The sequence below is a fragment of the Lissotriton helveticus genome, chromosome 8 (genome assembly GCF_964261635.1).
Source record: "Lissotriton helveticus chromosome 8, aLisHel1.1, whole genome shotgun sequence".
NCBI lineage: Eukaryota > Metazoa > Chordata > Amphibia > Caudata > Salamandridae > Lissotriton > Lissotriton helveticus.
The window spans coordinates 17,671,466-17,693,961 of NC_136069.1; the positions used below are offsets into that span (position 1 = coordinate 17,671,466).

Sequence of the window (22,496 nt, forward strand, 5' to 3'; positions counted from 1 at the left end):
ATGCCCCTAGGTTTCAGAATTGACTGAAGGCGGTGGCCAGCTGGATGTCTCCAGCTTAACGCTAGTAAGACAGAAATCATGATTGTCGGTAAGCGAGCGGAGCTCTGGGGAGACAGGTGGTGGCCTTCGGAATTGGGACCATCTCCGACCCCGGTCTCTGAATTAAAAAATTTGGGAGTTTGGCTAGATTCTAGCCTTAACTTTGTCGGCCGTACAAAGAAAACTGCGGCCTGCTGCTTTGGTGTGCTGCGGGGCTTAAGACCTGTTCTTAAATTCTTTGATGCCCCGACCAGGCAGCTGGTGATTCAGGCGACGGTAATCTCCCGGCTTGATTACGCCAGCTCTCTCCTGGTGGGGGCTAACCAGGCTGAAATTACTCGCCTGCAGCGCGTCCAAAATGCTGCCGCTAGAGCGATAGTTGGCCTGCCTAGATTCTGCCCTGTCTCTAACATCCTCCGCTCCCTGCATTGGTTGCCGGTGAGGATGACAATCCAGTTTAAGGTCTTATGTTTGGCCTTCAAAATTCTGAAGGGCACTGCCCCCCAGATCCTGACCAATCTTTTATCTTTGTATGTTCCGTCTCGCTCTCTCCGATCTCTGGGCCAGGCTCTCGCCGTAGTTCCCCGGTTTAAGCTTTGTCGTGCCGGTGGCCGTTCCTTTCGAGTGAGAGCTGCGGTTATCTGGAACTCTCTCCCGGTTGAGATCCGTTTGTTGGAGGATCTGTTGCAGTTCCGTAAGGCTATCAAAACCTTCTTATTTTAACTCTGCCCATAGTTGTTCTCTTGCTCCTGTTGTTAGCGGTGTTGTGTTCTACCTTGTCATGCGCCAGGACGCTCCTTTGCTGGAGCAGCTGTGCGCACGATAAATACCTGTAACATAACATAACATAACATTACCACAAAAACACCTTAGAGTGTAACACAAATCAAAACCACAGCTGAGTGTAATACTAATCACAGCCACAGCACAGATCACCATAAATCACATCCCCCAAAGGGCAATACCACAGAACACCTTAGAGTTTAACACAAGTAAAAACCACCACAGAGTGTAAGATTAATCATCACTGTCACTGCACAGAGGAGCACCCTAAATCACAGCCACCACAGAGTGTACCACTAATCATAGCCATCTTAGAGTTTGACACAAATCAAAACCACTGCAGAGTGTACCACTGATCATCACAGCCACATTTCAGAGTACCATAAATCACAGTCCATACCGGGCATACCACAAACACCTTAGAGTTTAACAAAAAACCAAAACCACCGCTGAGTGTAAGATTAATCATCACTGTCACTGCACAGAGTACCATAAATCACAGCCACCACAGAGTGTACCGCTAATCATCACAGCCAGAGCACAGAATGCCATAAATCACAGCCCCCTCAGGGCATACTAGAAAACATCTTAGAGTTGAACACAAATCAACAGACACCTTAGAATATACTACAAATCACAGCCCCCTTAGAATGTACTACGAATCTCAGCCACGTTGGAAAGTACTACAAATCTCAGCAACCTCAGAATGTACCACAAACTGCAGCCACCTTCGAACCACAGACAATTCACAAATCGCAGACAATTTGGAATGTACCACACCACACAGTCATCTTAGAATGTACCACAATTCTCAGCCACCTCAGAATGTACTACAAATCACAGTCATCTTAGAATGTACCACAAATCTCAGCCACCTTAGAATGTACTAACATTCTCATCAACCTCATAATGTACCACAAATTGCCGCCACCTTAGAATGTACTACAAATCACAGACAATTTGGAATGTACCACAAATCACGGTCATCTTAGAATGTACCTCAAATCACAGCCACCTTAGAATGTACTACAAATCACAGCCACATTAGAATGTACCACAATTCACAGCCACCTTATAATGTACCGAACTCACAACCACCTCAGAATGTGCCATAAATTATAGCCACCCCAGAATGTACCAGAAATCATAGCCACCTTGAAATATACCACAAATTGCAGCAACGTCAGAATCTACCACACATCACAGCCATCTCAGAATGTACCACAAATCACAGACAACCTACAATGCACCACAAATCACAGTCATCTTAGAATGTACCACAAATCACAGCCATCTTAGTATGTACCACAACCCCAGCCACCTTAGAATCTCCCAACGCTCACAGCAATCTTTGAATATACCACAAATCACAGACACCTCACAATATACCACAATTCACAGTCACATTAAAATGCACAACAATTCACTGCCACATTAAAATGTACCACAATTCACAGCCAACATAGACTGTGCCAAACTCACACCCACCTCAGAATGTACCATAAATCACAGCCACCTTAAAATTTACCACAAATCACAAACACCCCAAAATATACCACAAATCCTAGTCCCTTTCAATGTTCCTTAAATTATTACCTGTGAATGCATAAATCATAATTACCGTTGAGTCTAACAGAAGTCAGAGTTACTGTTAAATGTGCCACAAATAACAAATATTCTGAATATAGAACACACCACACACTTCTTTATTACACATATCATTCCTACCTCTTGAGCCAAAAATGACGCCCACCTCAGAGTTTTCAATGAGTGTGCCAGAAATCACACACTGTGAAGCACATACTACTCATTACACACCAAGTGTGTCAATGACCACACGCTGTGCAGCATGAATTGACCACCAAACACCCAGGCGTGTTCCAGTAATTGCAAACCATGCGGTGCCACATGTAGTGGTCTTGACACACAAATGTAGCAATATCCTCACATGACTGTGCAGGTAAGTGCACTCCTCTCACACACATACACATACACATACACACACACACACACACACAACACGCAACCACACATGGTGAATCCAATACTACTCACACACATTGAGTGCAACACTATTGCCCACCAATAGATACACTACTGCCCACCAATAGATACACTACTGCCCACCAATAGGTGTTCCTGGCTCTTGAAGGCCATCCCACCTCAGCCCAGGCCTTACCTTCTCCTGGCTCATGGCCTTCGGCATGACGATGATGCAGCGGTACCCCTTCACCGCCGCGATGAGTGCAATCCCAATTCCTGCAGGGACACACAACCAAGGTTAGAAGCTCAGCATCCCAAAAAACACTACCTGAAATCAAACTTAGGGCACCCTGGAACGAGACCGAACCAGGAAGACACAGAGTAGGACACAGCACCCTAGAAGACTCCCCCTAAAGGAACCGCGGAGCTGGACCGTGTACCGAGTGGTGTAACCCAAAATGATGGGGCCCTTCTGTAGAATATGATGAGGGGCCCCTGACACTCCTGAGGTACATGGGTATTTGAATATGTGATGTTACAACGCGATCAAAATGATTGCAGTATGTAACATCTTAGTTTTTACAACGCAAGTCATTACAACAACTTGCGCTGGACTTAGGAGTAGTAAGATTTACTATTCCAACACCAGTCTACGTACAGTAGGGAAGGTGTTGGAATAGTAAATCTTACTACTACTTAGGTTATAGCGCCCTCCAGTGAAAGGCGATGTAACACTTGCATTGTAATGGCAGCGTTCTAAATGCATCGCGGTGTAATCTCCGCGAAGTAAAGGATTTTGCCCCTGTGGACCGTATGCGTGAGCCCTGGGGTACAATTCAGACTGTTTACAGGTTATATGGAGTGTCTATACTAGGGGAGGTGGAGCCCTTTGAAGACATGTCTCAATTCCTTTCTGATTTGCAGGAGGGTGAGGGTATCAGGTGCGTTCTGCCTCACATTACTGCCCATCAGGGACCCCAACCTGAGAAGAAAGCTACCAAATGCCCCAGTAGACCAGTCTGAGTCCTGCACGAGCCATACCTTCCTTCATGTGGCAAGGTGAGCTCCAGTGAAGAGCTTGGCGCCAGGCTACTAAACAAGCAGGGGCAGATTTACAAGCTCCTTGCGCCACGTTTGCGTCACTTTTCCCATGTTAAAGGTGACGCAAAAGTGGCGCAAGGGGTTTGTAAAACTGCCCTGCAGCATTTTGTGTTCGCAAATGCTCTGATTCGGAGTTTGCAACCACAAAAATGCTTTTTGAAATGTAGTAAACCCACTACAGGAGTCAGCCATTTTTTTCCAACTCCTAAAATAGGTTTAGAAATAGATGAGGCATTTTTAAGTGGAAGGGGCGTGTTGTAGGCGTCCATTCCAAAAACAGATTCCTAAACTTATGTATAAATGGTTTGGGACCCAAATAGCGGTTGTAAACCAGTAGAAAATAATTGACACTCAAGTTGGGGTGGGATCCCATTTGCAAAAGGGAAGGGGTCCCCTTAGAACCTCTTCTCTTTTGTGGAGGTAAACAAACAAAAGTTGGTTGGGATCTCACACAAATAAAAAAATAAGTAAACTTTTCTTTTTAAATGCAGTTTGGTTTCCTTTAAAGAAAATGGGCTGTATTTTAAAAAAGGTTTACTTGATTGAAATGCAGTCTCTGACCTGGTGATCTGCTACACCAGCAGGCCACCATCCCTGTGATGGCCTCCAATCAGAATGTGTTGCCATTTGTGACCTACCTCATGAATATTAATGAGGTTGGTCAAATTGCAATCCACTCCGAATCAGAATGTTCTGAAGGGACCGGTTCAGATTTTTTTTTTACTGGCACCAAAAATACTGGTTGCTGATTATTGCCAGTCTTTTGTGAGTAAATAGCATATCTGGCCCCACTGATCTCTAACCCCTTCGCCGCGCAGCAAATTTCGCCACAGTGCGAGAGGGTGCAGGGGCTGGGCGTAGCGCTGCCATACTGAGGACAGCTCCTGGCCGTCATGAGTCACAGTAGGCGTGTGATCATGACGGCCGGGAGCCATCCAAACACCGCCCACTGATCAATTCTCCCGCACAGGCGGGCAATTAACCGCGTGTGGGAGGAGGGGCAACGTTCGGACGGCTCCCGGCCGTCATGAGCACACGACTACCGTGACTCATGATGGCCGGGATCCGTCCTGAGCATGGATGAGGTTAAGAGAGAGGACCTGTGGTGACCGGGATTATCCCGGAAGGCTCCCTGTCAAGCGCCCACCTTTGACAATATCGGCGCTGCATGGGAACAAGGCTCGCTGCCAGCATTCACGCCCTGCAACAGCTTATGTCTAATGGGGGAAACATCCTTTATGACGCAACTTTTACCACGCAGTGCCTTTACAACGCATTTTTTTCAACGCAAGTCATTACAACGCATTGCGCTGGGGGGCCCTCTAGGATAGGAAATAGTTTAATTTACTAACCAACACCTTCCCTACTATCCACGGGGACTGGAGTTGGAATAGTAAATTTAACTATTCACTATCCAGCACCCCCCAACGCAAGTCGTTGTAACGACTTGCGTTGAAAAACCTGCGTTGTAAAGGCATGCGTAGTAAAAGCATGCGTTGCAACAACGTACATCCGTCTAATGGGGTTGGTCAGTGACACCTGGGGCTAAGAAGAACGCTAATAGAAGAAGTCCTAGTGCCGTGAGGCGCTTCTTAGACCAATTTGGCGCTGGGGCCACATCAGTCGCAGACAGGTCCAATTTCAGGTCTCACTTACCTGTGTTGCCAGAAGTTGGCTCAATGATGGTGTCTCCCGGCTTAATGATGCCTTTCCTCTCCGCCTCCTCCACCATCCGCAGGGCGGGCCGGTCCTTCACGCTGCCCCCCGGGTTGAAAAACTCACACTTCGCCACTACAACAAAACATTTAGTGCAAGGTTAGAAACCCCCTGTTTATCTGCAACGCCCTGGTACCCACAGCACCCAGAGCCTGGATACCCTCACGGGTGACAAGATGCACTCTACAAATCTACTGATTGATTGATTGATTGATTGGTGTACAATCGCCTCCAGGGTGCAGAAGGGTTTATAGACTCGGAGAGTACTCTTCGAATGATGTGTAAGGCGAGATCCGGCTGTGGTGTCCCATAGCACCAGCACCCGATGCTCACCTGTGCCACTCACATGCTTCACAAGCGGCTTGCAGAGATGAAGGGCTGGGAGAACTGAGCCGCAAATAGATTCAGTAATAATAACATGACTGAAGTTCCTGCGTTTAAAGAGAGGCGGACTGCGAATGGAGCCATATCCATGCTATGTAGTGCTCTAAAACCCGATCGTGAAGAGTCTAAAATCTTGTGCACTTCTAGAAAGGATATTAGAACATGGGAATGTTGGTAGATCCATTGTAAACAATGCAGTAGCTCTGGGCGTGTAATGGCTGGTATAAGCCTGGAGCTCCAACATTCCAATGTTTCTTTGTTCACAGCTCTGGCTGTGAACAAAGGCTTCAGGGAGCCTGAGGGGATTTTAATCCCCTCAGGCTCCCTGAAGCCTTTATTTTATTTGTTAGAACATTCTACCCTGTAGTCGCAGAATATTCTAATAGCCTTATAGCTCTTCGTAGCTGGGCTATAAAGGCTATTAAAGTCCCGCTCCCTTGTTAAAGGCCCTCGCCTTCGGCTCGGGCTTTTAACATTCGAGCAGGCCTTTAATAGCCGGTAGAGCCTGTTACGGCAGGCAATAAAGTTATATTAGTTGTTTGTAAATGAAGATTTCTAGGGCTTTAGCAAACAGGGGTAGCAATGTGATCGGTCTATAATTCGATAAGACTTCGGGATTTAGAGGGCTTTTTAAGAAGCGGAGATACTCGCTCACACTTGCATTCGATTGGCACATTCAAAGAACATAGAGAACATTTCAACAATGTCAATATGGAAGGTGCCAGATGATTGGCTAAACTGGTCACAATTCTGGGATGGCACGGATCACGGGGAGAGCCTGATTGTGCAAGGGCGAACATCTTCAACACCTGCTCCGTGGAGCAGAGATCGAAGTCACCCACGCTAGCAGGGGCATCAGGGTGGGGTTGATTCCAATCAAGTCCCGACTCTGAGAGTATAGGGTTGGTGGGAAGCTGTTATAAATTATTTTAATTGTCTCTTCAAAGAAATCTGCTAGAGTTGCAGAGTTTTTGGGAGGTCGGGATGGGGGTATTGCATGCGTGCGGTTTCAGGAAATTATTTAGCACTTTGCATAACACCTTTGTAGAGTTGCCTGCCTCTTTGTGCCGATTTGATAAATATTATGGTAATTCCTTAGCATGGCCCAATATGCTGTTTTGTCCACAGATAAATTTGTGGAACACCCTCTGCGCTCCAAGTAGCTTATTTACAAGCCCCTTGCGTAGCCGTTGCGCCTATTTTTAGGACGTTCTGATGTCGCAGAGTGCAGACCCATATCTACGATGCCACTCAAAGCCACCAAGCCTGGCTTTTCATGCCCTCGTAGGCATGGTGCAGGGCAATGCAGCTCAAGTCACTGCGTTGCCTTACACTGCGTCAGGGAGGTGTTCCATGGGCGTTGCGGTGGGTGTTCCCACTCAACACTCATGGATTTTAATACATTCCAGGATTTGCAAGGCTCTGTAAGCCTGTGAATGTGTCAAAGCTGCACGCCTCCCCAGGACAGGCGTAACAAGGAGATATATCTTTAATTCTCCTCGTTTCTTCCTCTTTCTATGTGTGCTGCCTTCGGCAGCACACATGCACAAGCAAAATGCCTCCATGGATTGTGTCTGTGCAAGAAGGTGCCCCTTCCCGCACAAAAACAATCCTGTATGCAACACAGACACCGTTGCACCACGTGAAAGGGTGCCTGCGTTACGCTAGGCACCGAATTGTGTGCCAGCGCATGCTGAAAGGACAAGAATGCACCATATCTCCCAAATATAAGGGGCAGATGTATCAAGATTCAATTTTGCGATTCCTAAATAGCGATTTTTAAGGAATCGCTATTTAGAAATCGCAAAATGGAATGTATTAAAAAAATCGCTATTTTTTTGCGATTCCTTACACTTCCTTATTTGCGAATTCGCATTTTGCGAATTCGCAAATAAGGAATAATTACCCATGCAATCCTATGGGCCACGAGGCCCATAGGAATGATTTTGAACTAATTCTCAAATTGTGAATTCGCAATTTGCTAATCGCAATGTGAGAATTATTTCAAGGGTGCAGGGGTGTCTGAAAGACACCCTGCTGCACCCCTGAAATGTACATGTGTGTGCATATGGGGCACATACATGCCCCATGGGCATGTGTGTGCGTCACACGCCACCTTTAAAAATGCACAATTGTGCATTTTTTGAGGACTTCGCAAATTACCATCAACCACAAGTTGGTGGTAATTTGCGATTCCTTAACAAAAAATCGCAAAAAAATGATGCTTCATACATAGCATTTAAGGAATCGCAAAATTTGCGATTCCTTAAATGCTATGGCAAATTAAGGAATCGCAAATCTTTGCGATTTCTTAGTTTGCGAATTTTTGATACATTCTAAAACATGCAAAACAACCATTTGCGAGTTGCAAAGGCCGAAATTCTGCGAATTTCGGCCTTTGCGAGTCGCAAAATGGTTGATACATCTGCCCCATAGTGAATTTCTGCGCTTCCAATTTAGTGTAGGGCAGCCGAACAAGAAGCCTAGTGGAGCTGCCCTATGACAAATCATTTTAAATGAGGCCCCATGCGTTTATATTTCGATTTTTCTGCTGCTCATTTTTCATTATAATATTAGTGAATAAAATTGTAGTGTCCAATATTAATCTAAAGAAAAACATGGAGCATACTTATATGAAACTTTAGTGGCAGCTGTGGTAAGTAAAAATGTGTTTAAATGTATGTTGTGTGTATGCTTGCGGGTGAGAGTGTGCTTATGTGAGAGAGAGCGTGTGTACGTGTGAGCATGTGTCTTTGCATGTGTACGCATGTGTACGTTAGTGAAAGTGAGTGACCGCCTGCGACAGGTAGTGTGTGAGATTGAGGCCTACATTTACCATTCTTTGACACAAGGCGACGCTGCACCAAAATTGCTGCACTGTTTTGGGTCAAAGGGTCGGCGTAATGGTCAGCTAACGTGTAGGCTCTGCAATTATCCACATGAGTCCTGGTTACACCTGTCATGCTGTTGCCCTCATCTTGCCAACGATCGTCGACGTCTACTGCTCCCAGTCTATCGGGAAAAGATACTGAGACATTGCAGGGAAGCATCTGATTTGTGCTTCAGTAATAATTTAACCCAAGTTCTAGCAAGGGCTGGGAAGTTTGTTAACATTATTTTAACTGCACTGCATAATGCCCAGAGCTAAGAAACTGACAAGCTCTATTCTTATTGCATAAATGAAGGTTGAAGAAAGTTAACCATCAGTAATAAGCATTGTGACACTTTTGCTATTGTCTTTCATTCTACACACTTCCCTTTTGGACTAAAACGGCTAATTGTGATATATTGCCATCAACCTGAAATGCTGCTTTTGGAATTGACATTTATTTCGTATTGCCAGATTTTATAAATGTGTATACAGTTTTTTAATCCTTAAATTTTATTAAGTATCAATATGATGTTTGTATGTTATGGTTTTAATTAACTGTATAATAAAAGAATGGACCTACAACCCTTGTGCCATAGTGCAAGAGTGAGTGCATTCTCTGAAGTATAGGTTTTGTACAGGAAGGGGTCACTTCCAGCATAAAAACAATGCCTTACGGCTTTTCCCAGTTTGTGTGCGTGCTGAGCAATGCAGCACACATGCAACATTGGAAAAACAAGGAGAAATTAAAACATGCCTTGAGGAGTTGTAAGATTATGGCGCAAATTCCTGTCTACCAATGTTTGTCGATGTGGATTTGCATCGAAATTCACGAGTGGTTGCCCCGGGAGCCTCGAGTATCGTAGATGCTCAAATCACCAGAGGATCTTAACCGCATGCGATATATCACGAGAAACAGCGCATGAAGGGTTTTGGTACAGCTGGGACTTTGCAGTGGGCGCCGGCCCACTGCCCCATCTGACCCCTTGAATTAAAGCACAAGCGGCTGGGTCCTAAACCGTTTGTGGATCCCAGCGACTTTTGTATGGCACCGCTAACCAGACACAGGCGCATCTTCACTGTCTTTATTCACATATTTTTAGGCGCACTAGTGACTTCATTGTCATGGACTCTTTGGGGCAGATTTACAAAAACTGACGCATCTCTGCATATCAGCAGAGATGCGTCAGTTAATTTGCGTCACGCAAAAAAAACCATTGCGCCACCATGGATGCGTCGCATTTACAATGTGGCGCACTGTGGTGCAAGGATTGACAGTTGCATTACGTATCTGTTGGCATAAAGGCAGAGCATTGCTGGAGTCATGTTGCAAGCACGACACAACTCCAGCATGCTCAGGAATGCCTATTCCTTTTATGCTGCGTCACTCTTTACGCCTGCTTTAAGCAGGCATAAGTTTTTGACGCTGTGGCATCGTAGAAGTGACTCAGTGAAATCTTGTAGATTTCACTGCATCACTTTTACAAGGCTTTCTTACGTCACAATGCCCACCCTGCAGACATTATACCTGACCCAGGTATAATGGAGCGCAGGGCTTTACAACGTGACGCATCTCCCTAGATGCGTCACGTTGCAAATGTATTACAATGTGGCGCATTGTTTATGCCGTCGCTGCGTCTCAAAAGTGACATAACGGTGGCGTAAAAGTGTTGCAAGGGGCTTGTAAATCTGCCCCTATGTTGTCCGTTTAGTGCATTTGTGGCCATTTTAGTGGGACACATTGCATTTGTACTTTAGGTGCTATAAACTCAGCTGCTTAGGCTTCAACCCCATGAGTTGTCCAGTTTGGAACCCAAGGATGGACAAGTACTAGATTTGAAGCCAGTTATATGTACAAAACTGTAGCCCTGTCCAGAGTGGAGATCCGAGCTCTCCCACTGACCCCAGAGATGGCCGAGCACAGCCGCATAGGATCACACTGGACAAAAGGCAGATATTACAGGAAGTCCACGACCTAGCAGCGCATAGAAGCCGCGGACGGGTTTGAGGTTATATCTCAGACTGAAAAGGTACGACCACCTTCTGGTTTCCTATGCATACCTTATTTTATCTCACTTGTGATAATAAATATATAACGACTGCGCATTGACGTTATTAAGTGGTATTTATTGTGTTTTTAACTCTGGACTGCTAATTCCCTTGACATCCCGGATCATACCTTGACTGGTGTCCCTCAGCACCTACAGAGACCCCAGAGTCTTAACCGAGTGACGTGGTTATCCAGCAGAGTGAAGTAGGGTTGTGGCCCTGGGGCACCAGTGGTAAACTCCGGCACCTGCAGGAAACTGCCCAGAAGTGGCGGCTGGTGACATTTGAAAGAGGTGAGGTGTAAAAGTTGGGTATGACTTTTATGTAGCAAGCTACACGAGCCAGCGTAATGGGCAAGTGTGGGATCCAGGGTGGATCCTACTCCTAAGAAAAAAAATTGAGAAAAGATTGGCAAAAGGTGCATTTTAAAGTGAATGACTTTAGAGATAACGCAAAGCTTATAAAGCAAGGGGAAGTATAATCATGAAATATTATATACATTAAAAACTGCCTCATATCTTACTGCATTAATATGTTCAACAGTTACTGTAATGTGGAAATTGTACAGCACGACAACTTCAGCCCTTTAAAATGTGGGCTTCCCGAGCGTCTTGCACTGCAAGTGGCATCGACTTTGGAAATAAATGCTCTACCCGGGCATCGCGAAGCACCCACAGCTGCTGGCTGCAATCAGTCATATAGAAATATGTGCAGGCAGGTCTTCAAGTGGGGTGAAAAAAGTGGGGGTTCTGTAAAAGAGGAACACGTAAAATGAATGTCTGTGATTCCCATAGTGTGCCACCCAACTGGTATTCTAGTTGTGCTCTGAGATGTAATTGCCTCCAGATATATAACACAACAACTGACATACACCTAAAACCTGTCAGGACAATTGGCTTTGCCAATGGTTGTTAGCTGTTTAAGATAAATGAGTAACAGCACAGAACATCCTTTTCTTAGAATTGAAATCTGATTTAAAGAATTGCTCTACTTTAATGATCTTTCTGATGGAAATCGAATAAAGCTTTGTTTTGACTTTTGACTTTGAGTAACAAAAAAGATTTGTTATAAATAAGTGACATTGAAAATGTTTCAATTCTGAAATTTTAATAGTATTGTGGCCTGTCGCAAGAGTTGTGTCGTTCAGTTATGCGCGTTTTTATGTTAGATATGTACATCCTTATTCTCTGGACATCTCGTCCATCTGCATGTATTCATCCGCCTCTCTTTCCTCTTCAGCACCCTCTTTTCACTCTTGCCCGAAAGCTCTTCCTTGCATCTCCCTCACTTCACCACTTCCAAACATGCACTGCACTCACTCACACGTAAGCAATTTATCTTCTTTTGCCCTGTAAATATTTTGCCATCCGTGCACTCCCTTCACACACATTTCCACAGATTTTCAAGTGAGAGACCAACCCACTGACAGGCACTGCACTTTGGCTTCAGCATCAGAGCTCTCAATCAAAGCCCCCAATAAACACGTGACATGGCTCACAGTGTGCACAGAAAAAGAAGAATAAACACAACATGAAAAAATAGTTAACTCTTGGGGAATGCAAGCGTAAGTAAAACATGTAAAACATTCGCTGTTCATGAAGCAATCCATGTTTTGGCATTAATGTTAAGGGCGTGAAGACGGGGCCAGTTTTCGTGCCATATAACATCTATCGGTTTTAACTACAAGCATATATTTGCCACTTTGCACTTGACTTGGATATTTAGATCAACTTCACAAGGGAACAAAAACCCTGTTTGTCTTTTGGATCAATTTCACGGGGGAACAAATGCAGCAGCGTCCATCACCACCCCCTTTTGGACCGCTTTGGCCGCCATAAGTGTGGCAGGGTATGCTCAGACGTGAGTCCCTTGCTCACTTTGCCACTGGATTCAAGCAAGCCGGGCTGAAGACGGCTGGAAAGCCAGAAACCGGTCCTCAGAAGCTTGTTTCTGGTCCAGGGAAGGCATGGCTTGGCAGTTCGGGCTGGACTGTTCCCATGAGGCACAGGGTCAGACTGATTTGCATATAGCCATGTCTGAACTGGGGTGGCAGAGTGGGCTAAAGAACGGTGATGGATCAAACCCAGATCTGTTGACTGGGTGTGAGTGTTTGATTGGTTCAGATGCTCCGTCCATCACCACCCCCTTTTGTACCCCTTCTAACAGGGACAGGCACCTGCAACCAGTGGTGGAGGTTAGCAGGACCACATAACACACTATTAACATTCTAACATGTACTATTACGGAGGACAGGGCACCAAATCACACGTGCTTGCCTCGACTCCTATCAGTGACGAATGGGAAACGGTGGGATCGATGCCTGTGAATGACGGACGGCCGCCCTCACGCAGGGACAGCGACCCAAAATAGTGTTGCTGAAAGCGTCACTGGCCTATAGTGGATATTACCATAGACTAGAATGGCAAAGACGGGCTGTGGGACGGACAGCCCTGCTTCATGCATCACAGTTCAGAAAGTTGATTTACTGCCTGGGTCCCATCTACTGCTTCAGAGCGAGGCGGGGCAGGCAGCCTGGGACACAGAGCACAGACTTAAACACAAGATTTGTTTAGAGATGTATTTGGAACTAACTTTGGGGCATATCATAAAGGCCATGCGATAATTATCGCTCAGCGCTCTTAGCGCGAGGATAGTTATCGACGGCCAACTCTGAATTTTATCGCGGAGAAAGTGTGCTATCAGCAACGCTTATCTCCAAAGCGATAAAATTCAGAGCGCAAGCTGCCAAATGTGTGATTATTGCTGGAAATACAGCAATAATCGCACTAGGTTTGGCGAAAGCTTGCTGATAGGGCAAGGCATACTTAGCCATGATATCCACCTTACATAGGATATCCTGGCTAAGTCAGTTTTGAAGCAGGCGTAAGGAAAGGTTAAGTAACTCTCTTGTGCCTGTCCAAGTACCCTCCTGTCCCATCACAGCCGCCCTCTCCCTTCGGCAGGGGCCACCATCGCAGCCGCAGCAGCTTAAAGTGCCCCTCCTCCCATCCATGCAGCTGCGGTTGGTAGTAGGAGTTCCTGCAGGGCGGTGACGTGGGGAGGGGGAGGGGCAGGTTGGGGGGTAGTAATGTATGGATTACAAAGTTTAACAGGTAAGTAAACATATAAATAAATAAAACAAATGTCGTTGCACGCACTGCATCGCATTTGGTGATGCAGTGCACGCAACGAAATGTTTACTTACCTGTATACCTCCGTAATAAATACATTACTACCCCCCCACCCTGCCCCTCCCCACGTCACCGCCCTGCAGGAACTCCCACTACCGACTGCGGCTGCATCCATGCCACTGTGGCCCACCGCTCCCTCCCACTGTGACCCTCTTTCCACAAAACCCTTCCCCAGTGTATCACAGTGCCCCTCCCAACCATGGCGCTTCCCCACTCCTGTCACAGTGCCCCTCCCCACCCTCCCTCAGCACCGCTCCCCTCCACACCATTGCCCGGTCTGCACTGGGACCTGAGTGCCCGTACTTACAGAGTTCACACTTGAGGCCGAAAGCCTTCTCAATCTTGGCCACTCGAACCAGGGGGGTTTGGCCCACCACAGAGAGGATACTGGGGGAAATCTGCAGCTCCTTCGACCTGGGGGAAAAAAGAGCATGGAATCAAAATGTGCTCTCAGAGGGGCCAGGCTGTGATGGGGGCTCTGTGCCCCCCGCGAGTCTGCTGAGATCGCCCACCCCGTCTCTTCACCTCCGCGTACTTTGTGACAATTCCCACTTCAGATCGCTTCCTTAAGCCGCTACCTTGATCCTCTTCAAAGGGCACCCTCCTCCCCCTTGGAACCTTCAAGGTGGTGTTGAAGACCCCCCTGCCACCTGAGGACCCCACTCAGAACCACATTTGGTTGTCTTGACCACCTGGGCATCCTGGACATCATGGACCCATGATGTCCGCATCACTTGTACACATCTTTCTGTCATACGATCATACATCATCTATGACCAAAACAGCCTGGCGGATCCATTTATCTAGTTTTATCAAAATGTCCAAGATAAATGGCATTCAACAAATATTAGAATTCAATTCAGTCAATGACTGTTATCTCAAAATTCTAGTCTACATTTTTGTTTTTTTGGGATCAATTCTGATTCGACCCGCTCCTGCGCTCGCTGCGCTCGCTGCAGTAGTCGCCCGTTTCCGTTATTTCCTTTTCTCTGGGGGGCCCTCCAAACCTCCTCCATGATTTATGCCCCAATCTTTCCCTTTACTCTCCTTGCTTTCGCTTCTTTAGGGGTGGGAGATAACCTCTGCTCCGCCGGCGGAGTTTGCGGAGTTATGGCCGCTCCACGCCCAGCTTGGAGCGTGGAGTTCGGAAAAAACTCTGCCAACCGGCACTTGGGGGAGTATTTCACGCGCACGGCTCGCAGAAGTTAAGTTATGGAGTAAGAAGAAACTAGCACTAATCCGTTTCCCAGGGAGATTTCTCAAAGAAGCAGATCGTTACTGTTCGCGTTGAGAAAGCTGCCGCTCGCGTTGAGAAAGCTGCAGGTCGAGTAGAAAATCAACTGGAGCGGCCTAAAAAAACAGCGCACTCTGGCGTGCAGCGTGGTGCCATTCGAGCTGATTTTAATTACAAGACAAGCTCCCAGCGCTAAAAATCAGCATAGCAGCACAACAGACTCTCAGAATCCCGCTGAGTTTTTAGGTAAATTCGCTGAATTCTGCAGAGTAAACTCTGCGAGTTCTGCCACCCCCTACGCTTCTATCCCTCCACCTCCCTCTATCTGTCTTTTGTGTTTCTGTTTATTGTCTTTAAGAATAATTCACAAAAACAGTTCCCCATAACCAGCATTTTCCGAACCAACCCACTTCAACCTTATTTTTGTTTGACCCCCTTCTCCTTCCCCTTCCACTGAATGTTATGCACTGTCCCTAATTAGGTCTGGTTCACCAGAGGTAATGCAATCAACCTAAAAAAGAGCTTTCAAGAGTACGACAGAGAGGGGTTTGGCTTTGCTCGAATGTGTGTTGACCGGAGTACTTGTTTTAATTGGGCAGAAGGTGTGTGCTTCCACATTTTAGCAAAAAATGATGTTTCTAGCTCAATTGGATCGAAACGTACTAAAACGCAGCAACAAGTGCTGTCGTACATGGGATACAGAAAAACAATGGTCCCAGACTATTGTAATTTACAATTCAAAAACGTCATCATTGAATGCGTATAGTCATTAAGGCACCTAAGATCATAGGCACACACAGAAAAAACACTTCCAAAAAGGACTGATAACTTACGTTTATTCAGTCACACAAAGAAATATTTCAATTTACCACAATTAGTTATTTTAATGTACAATATTTTATGGTTATCATCAGCGAGAACGAAGTACGTGGAAAGTTAGTGCTCATGTGAAAGAATAAAGAAAAAAGGGAAGAAGTTGTATTCAGGAGATTCAAATATTTGAGAAAACAAAAGGGGACCTACAATGGTTGGAAATAGTCTCCCTTAAAGTATTTCAGCCTACCCCTATAACCACAGTTGCGTAAAAAACATTAGTTGAACTGTTTCAATTCACAGTGTAACTTCATCTGTAGGTCAGGAGTAAGGGGCAGAGGTAGGGTGTAGGCCTATACAAGTGTGTCGATGTTTCGACCCTATTGCGCAAGGGTGCATGCAGTCTTCAGCAGCGGGTCTTCTTCAGGACAGGGGTGGGGAGTATCAAGGTTCTGAGTTGGGTGAGTACCAAGGGCTGTGGTCTCAAGGAATGTTAAATAACGGGTCCTGTAGGTCCATCAGGAAAAATGGAACGTGTCCCAACACCGCTATGTGGAGGTGCGGAAAGTTTAACCTGTCCTTGAGTCAGAAACCGAATCAAGACGTACGTGGTTCTTGTATTCAAAGGTCGCTCCGTAGTTCATGTAATTCTAGCAGCGCACTGTGTCAATCGTGCATGCTGAGGCAGCTTAAACTTGCAATTATAGATGCCGCACCTCCACATAGCGGTGTTGGGACTCCTAAATGCCTTCTGTGAATACCGAAAGTCTTAAAGTTAGGATTTTTCCCAGTTTAGGCGTAGTAAAGTTAGGACTCCTAACTTCTGTGAATACCGAAATGAGTAAGTGCCTCCTGTGAATACCGAAATGAGTAAGTGCCTTCTGTGAATACCAAAATGGTAGTAAGCTTAGGATTTTGTCTTAAGTTTGTTCTGTGAATCGGGCCCAATAAGTCTAAAACAAAACACTGGGACACCAGTGCGATACAGGATTTCAGATACATTAGAAATAGTTTAAAAATGTTTAAATGAGATAGAAATGAACTTACAGTAGAGAAGGTGGATTTGAGGTCCCAGTAAGAAGCAGAACTGCTGCCCTCCCATTGCAGAAGAGAAGCAAGGCACTAGGGCGGTATTATTAAAGTGAAAGCACGGCATAGCGCACTGGTAAAAATGAACAAAATAGTGTTGAAATTGTTGATTCTGGCGAGCCACGCAGAAGAAAACAAAAGCCCGAAGAGTTAGCCACCTGCCCGACCTATCTGTTCTTTATCTGTTGTGAGCAGTTGGTCCCCCCTGTCTTACCTGAGCTTTACAACTGATCTACACCCAGAATTACTCCTGCTTCTCTGTCTGCTTAGAAGGCAGGAGTATGTGCAGACCTTGAGAAGACGTAGGACTCTTGAGGGGTTGGGAATAGTGTCTGACCCCGTTTTTGAGTGCATGTTCTGGCTCTTAGCTCGCTCTGAAATCGCACTGGTCCACTGGTTGCTGGCTCTACCTAGCTCCGCTAAATTTTAAACTCGCCGCTTTTTATAGTTATTTGGTTTTAAATTTGGTCACTACCATAGCGCTGATACTTTGGGAGCATTTTGTTACCTGGTACTTCAGGGATTTGGTTCTGGTCACTCCCCCATAGCTTGATCCTCGTTCAACCTTTTTGCTATATGTCTCCGCCCTTAGCGTTCGGCCCCAGCGGTCCCCGGAAGTGAGGCGGGGCCGCATTGCACAGGGGTTGACGCTCTAGCCTTTTGATCGACCGCCCCTATTTAACGTTACTATGAGGCGTGCGCGCAGCGGACGCGCGCAGAGGGCGCGCCGTATGCGCGCCGAAGGAGCGCCAAAGGAGGGCCCGTCTGTGCCCGTCCGTGCTCCGGCCGGGCACAGGGCCATGACCCCTGGCAGTTTCTCTCCAACCTCTACCCCGCAGGATGTCCTCCGGTATTCTTCGGAAGCTGTCAGGTCTCTGAACGTTCCTGCTTGTGAGTCAGCGCATACCTGGGTGGCTCTGGATAGCTGTTCCAGAGTTTGCTCTTGCTGCAACTACCACCTTCTTAGCCCTGACCCCTGTCCACCCAATCCGGCCATGATATTAAGAACTTTCATGCGGGTTTAATCAATGCCAGATCACTGGTGTGCCACTCGGCGGAGGTCTTTGACCTTTTAGCAGAAAATGATTTGGATCTGCTCTTTGTCACTGAGACCTGGATGACCGACTCCTGCGCCCCAGTAGTTGAGCTGGCTATTCCCCGTGGCTTTAGGATCTGCCGCGTTGATCGCCAACAGGGAAGAGGTGGAGGGGTGGCTGTGATCTACCGGGATCACTGGACCCTTACATGTGAACATCTGGATGAGTTGGTGGAGGCAGAACTTCTTCACTTTTGTCTGGAGCTCACTCCGCACTTTACCCTAGGCGGCACGCTAGTCTATCGCCCCCCAGGTTATATTGGCAATTTTATTGGAAGCCTGGAGGAGGTCATTGTGCCACGAGCCCTACGGTTTCCCCGGTTCCTTTTACTGGGTGACTTTAATATTCACGAGGACTTAGGGGATTCCACTGTAGCTACTCGCCTCAGTGAGACTTTATAGCATGGCCCATCTTACTCAATGGGTGGATGCCCCCACACATGTGGGTGGCCATGTTTTGGATCTGGTTTGCTCCAACTTTGACATTAGTATGTCTCCTCCCTTACCTGTGCTGTGGTCCGACCACTGTTTGATTAAGTTCACTTGGTAGTTGGATAAGGACGCGTGTAAAACTCCTTCTCTGGTACATAGGCCACGAATTAATCTGACATCATTAATTGAGTGCCTTTCCTGCACCCGTCCGGACCCGCCGACAGAAATGGAAGCGGCGGACGATGCATTTAACCTCTGGATTGCGAATGGCTCCGCAGCCTCCACTAATGTGGGAGGCATCCGTCGCCTGCGATCAAGACCCTCTCAACCATGGTTTACGCATACCCTGCGAGAACAGAAGCTGGTTTGCAAGAAACTAGAGAGAGTTTGGAGACATGCTTATCTGCCAGCCGATAAGAAGACCTTACGGGCTGCACAAAAGGATTATTATGCCGCGATCAAGGCAGCTAAAAGCAGGTACTATTCGGACCGAATCGAGAAGGCGGATAACAACAGCAAAGAGATCTTCTCGATTGTCCAAAACTTTATATCCCCTGGTGCCGCCCAATCCTTGCTTCCTTCTTCTGCACCATGGTGTGAAGAACTGTCCTGCTACTTCACGGACAAAATAAAAAAAATCCAACTGGACCTGGAAGCTGCTCAAAAGGCCTTTGTGACCTCTTCTGTCTTTTCACCACCTGATAGACGATGTCCTGCGGCTCAGTTTGCTGCCTTCCGGCCAGCATCGGAATCTGACATACGGCAAATCCTGGCGGCCTTAAAGTCCGGATCTCCTTCGGACCCTTGTCCTGCCAGGGTTTTGGGAGGGATAGTGGATACCATTGCGCAAGAGGTGACCCAGATTGTCAACCTCTCCCTCTCCACTGCCTCGATTCCGAGAAGCTGGAAGGAGGCAAAACTGCTTCCGCTGTTAAAAAAGGCTGGTCTAGATCCATCAATACCATCGAGCTACCGGCCTATCTCACTACTGCCAGCTCTAGCTAAGGTGTGTGAGAAGGTGGCCTTTAAGCAGCTGGACAGCTTCATCGAATCCTCTCACGCCCTGCATCCTGCTCAGTCGGGTTTCAGGGCGGCCTACAGTACCGAGACGGCTCTGGTTGAGGTTTCCGAGGCAGTTCGGGAGTGCCTGGATGGGGGCGGCAGAGCGGTCCTGATTTTATTGGACCTCTCTGCTGCCTTCGACACGGTGCCCCACGCCTTCCTTACCGCAAGACTGGGTGCCATTGGCATCTCAGGGCTGGCCCTTGATTGGCTTTCATCATTTTTGAGTGATAGAACTCAGCAAGTCTGGCTGCCCCCTCATTCTTCGGCCCCAAAGAGACTGACAACTGGAGTTCCGCAGGGGTCTACGTTGAGCCCTTTATTGTTCAACGTCTATATGACCCCCCTACTCTATCTGGCGGAACAGCTGGGAGCCAAAATAATGGCATACGCTGACGACACACAGCTGCTTTTCACCTGGCCTAAGGGTGTGTTGGATCCATCAGCCATCCAGCTCTGTCTGTCGGAAGTCTTTCGGTGGCTTGCACAAGTCCAGCTTAAGTGCAACGAAGACAAGTCGGAGGTCTTGTTTTTCGGCTCCTTTCCGGTTAACTTCAAGGACGAGATCTGGCCTTCAGACCTACCCTGTCCTAATGTGATGGGGGGCCCAGCTAAGAACTTGGGGGTGTGGTTCGGCCAGGACCTGAAGTTTTCGGATCACATAAAAAAATTAACGGGTATCTGCTTTGGCACCTTGCAGACCCTGAGAAGATTTTTTCCTCTCCTTCCCAGGGCTGCTAAGGAAACTGTTCTCCGAGCCCTGATATTGTCTAGGCTCGATTATGCCAACGCCTTATTTTGCGGCTTGCCTGGGTATATGATTCATCGCCTTCAGGTGATACAAAATGCCGATGTACGCCTGCTTTTCTCGCTCCCTAGGAGGACGAGTGTGCGGAGCCACTTACGTAGCTTGCACTGGCTCCCGGTACCACACCGAATTTTGTTTAAAATTCTGGTGCTGGCATTTAGAGCTGCACATGGCCAGGGCCCGATGTATCTGCGGAGACGATTTTCATTTTACATCCCTAATCGCGCCCTGCGATCGGCTAACCAATGCCAACTGATTGTGCCTAAATATAGATATGCTCGATTGGGAGGCCAATCTATTTCAGTCAAGGCAGCTTATGCTTGGAATGCCCTCCCCCTCTCTCTTAGAGCCTCTCCAAACATCACTGTCTTCAAAAAAGATCTTAAGACCTATCTTTTTAATGCTCCACTATAACAGACGTACTCAAATGTTCGAGGCAGAACTACTCACCGCGCCAGGATACCCCATGGTAATGAAGCGCGTTATAAAAGTTTTTAAAATAAATAAATAAATAGTAATAGAGTTGAGGGTGCCCCCAAGTTAACGATCCCCGTGATCGAGCTATGCCCTGAAGAAGGTGAGATGTTGCCGCAACACGGGGCCTGCCAACAGCTGGTCGCCCAGGCCAGATACTCACAGCGCCTTCTTCTCGTAGTGATGGGGCGAGTCGGACAGGGGTCTCCCTGCCCTCCAGGTGCACCTGCTGGGGGCACTGGGTGGGACCCACTCTTCACCTTTCTGCACCGGGCACTTTCCTGCCGGTTTCCATGACGCGCTGTGTGACCGGGCCCTCGTCAGTTTGCGGTTCGTGGACTCCCACGCCGGGGGTTCCAGCTTCAGGGTCTCCTCCCATTGGTTGATGAGTTGGACAACAGGAACCGGACGGAATTCTGGTGGGATGGAGTTGCGTTTGACTGAGGTGGCGGACGACATAATGAGCTGAAATAAAAGAGAAACATGTGTAGAGCTCAAAACACAACAAAAACATGCATGTCACATGTTCATGCCCAGAGTGTGCATAGAGAAGGGACAAAGCATGGAGGAAGAGGGACGCTTGGAGGGAGAGAAAGAGGGCCCGATTCACAGAATGAACTTAAGACTAAATCCTAAACTTACTACTATTTGGTATTCACAGAATGCACTTACTACTTTCGGGATTCACAGAGTGAACTTACTACTTTCGGTATTCACAGAATAGATTTAAGACTACTAACTTTACGTCCGCACTCGGGCCGGAAATTCCGGCCTGGAGGCGGAGCTTGCGGACCGGAGGCGGAGCTTGCAGCTTGGAGGTGGGGATTTAGCCATGGCTGAAATCTCCACCTCTGGGCCGGAAGCTCCGCCTCCGGGCCGGAAGCTCCGCCTCTGGGCCGCAAGTTCCGCCCCCAAGCCGGAAGCTCCGCCTCCGGGCCGCAAGCTCCGCCTCCGGGCCGGAATTTCCGGCCCGAGTGCGGACGTAAAGTTAGTAGTCTTAAATCTATTCTGTAAATACCGAAAGAAGTAAGTGCATTCTGTGAATACCAAATAGGAGTAAGTTTAGGATTTAGTTTTAAATTCATTCTGTGAATCGGACCCAGATTGAGATGGAACAGGAGGAGACAGATAGAATAAAAAGTAGATTCAGATAAGAAAAAGGAAGAAATAATACAGGAGAAGAAGAAAGGACAAGCATTTGCAATGCAGTAGGTCTCGCATTTACGAGAGTTCGAGCCATTGATATTGTAAAGGACAATGCCAGTAGCTTAAACTCTTGCAAACTGCAAAACCTATTGTATTGCATTAAATGCAACTTCTGCAAAAGTGCCCCATGGCACGCTTTCACAATGATAGTGGCTGCGTCCCTTTTG

General features: G+C 47.1%; 1 protein-coding gene across 1 annotated transcript in view; it reads right to left on the reverse strand.

Moving 5' to 3' along the window:
• LOC144772230 (cystathionine beta-synthase-like) overlaps positions 1 to 22,496 on the reverse strand; it is a 175,312-nt gene that overhangs the window by 75,788 nt on the left and 77,028 nt on the right. Inside the window, exons 2-5 of the mRNA XM_078656382.1 lie at positions 21,287 to 21,588; positions 14,423 to 14,529; positions 5,563 to 5,697; positions 3,002 to 3,081 (exon numbers count right to left, since the gene is read on the reverse strand). Of these exons, the coding sequence (XP_078512508.1) occupies positions 3,002 to 3,081; positions 5,563 to 5,697; positions 14,423 to 14,529; positions 21,287 to 21,582 (618 nt within the window). The 5' untranslated portion in view covers positions 21,583 to 21,588. The remainder of the gene's footprint in view (positions 1 to 3,001; positions 3,082 to 5,562; positions 5,698 to 14,422; positions 14,530 to 21,286; positions 21,589 to 22,496) is intronic.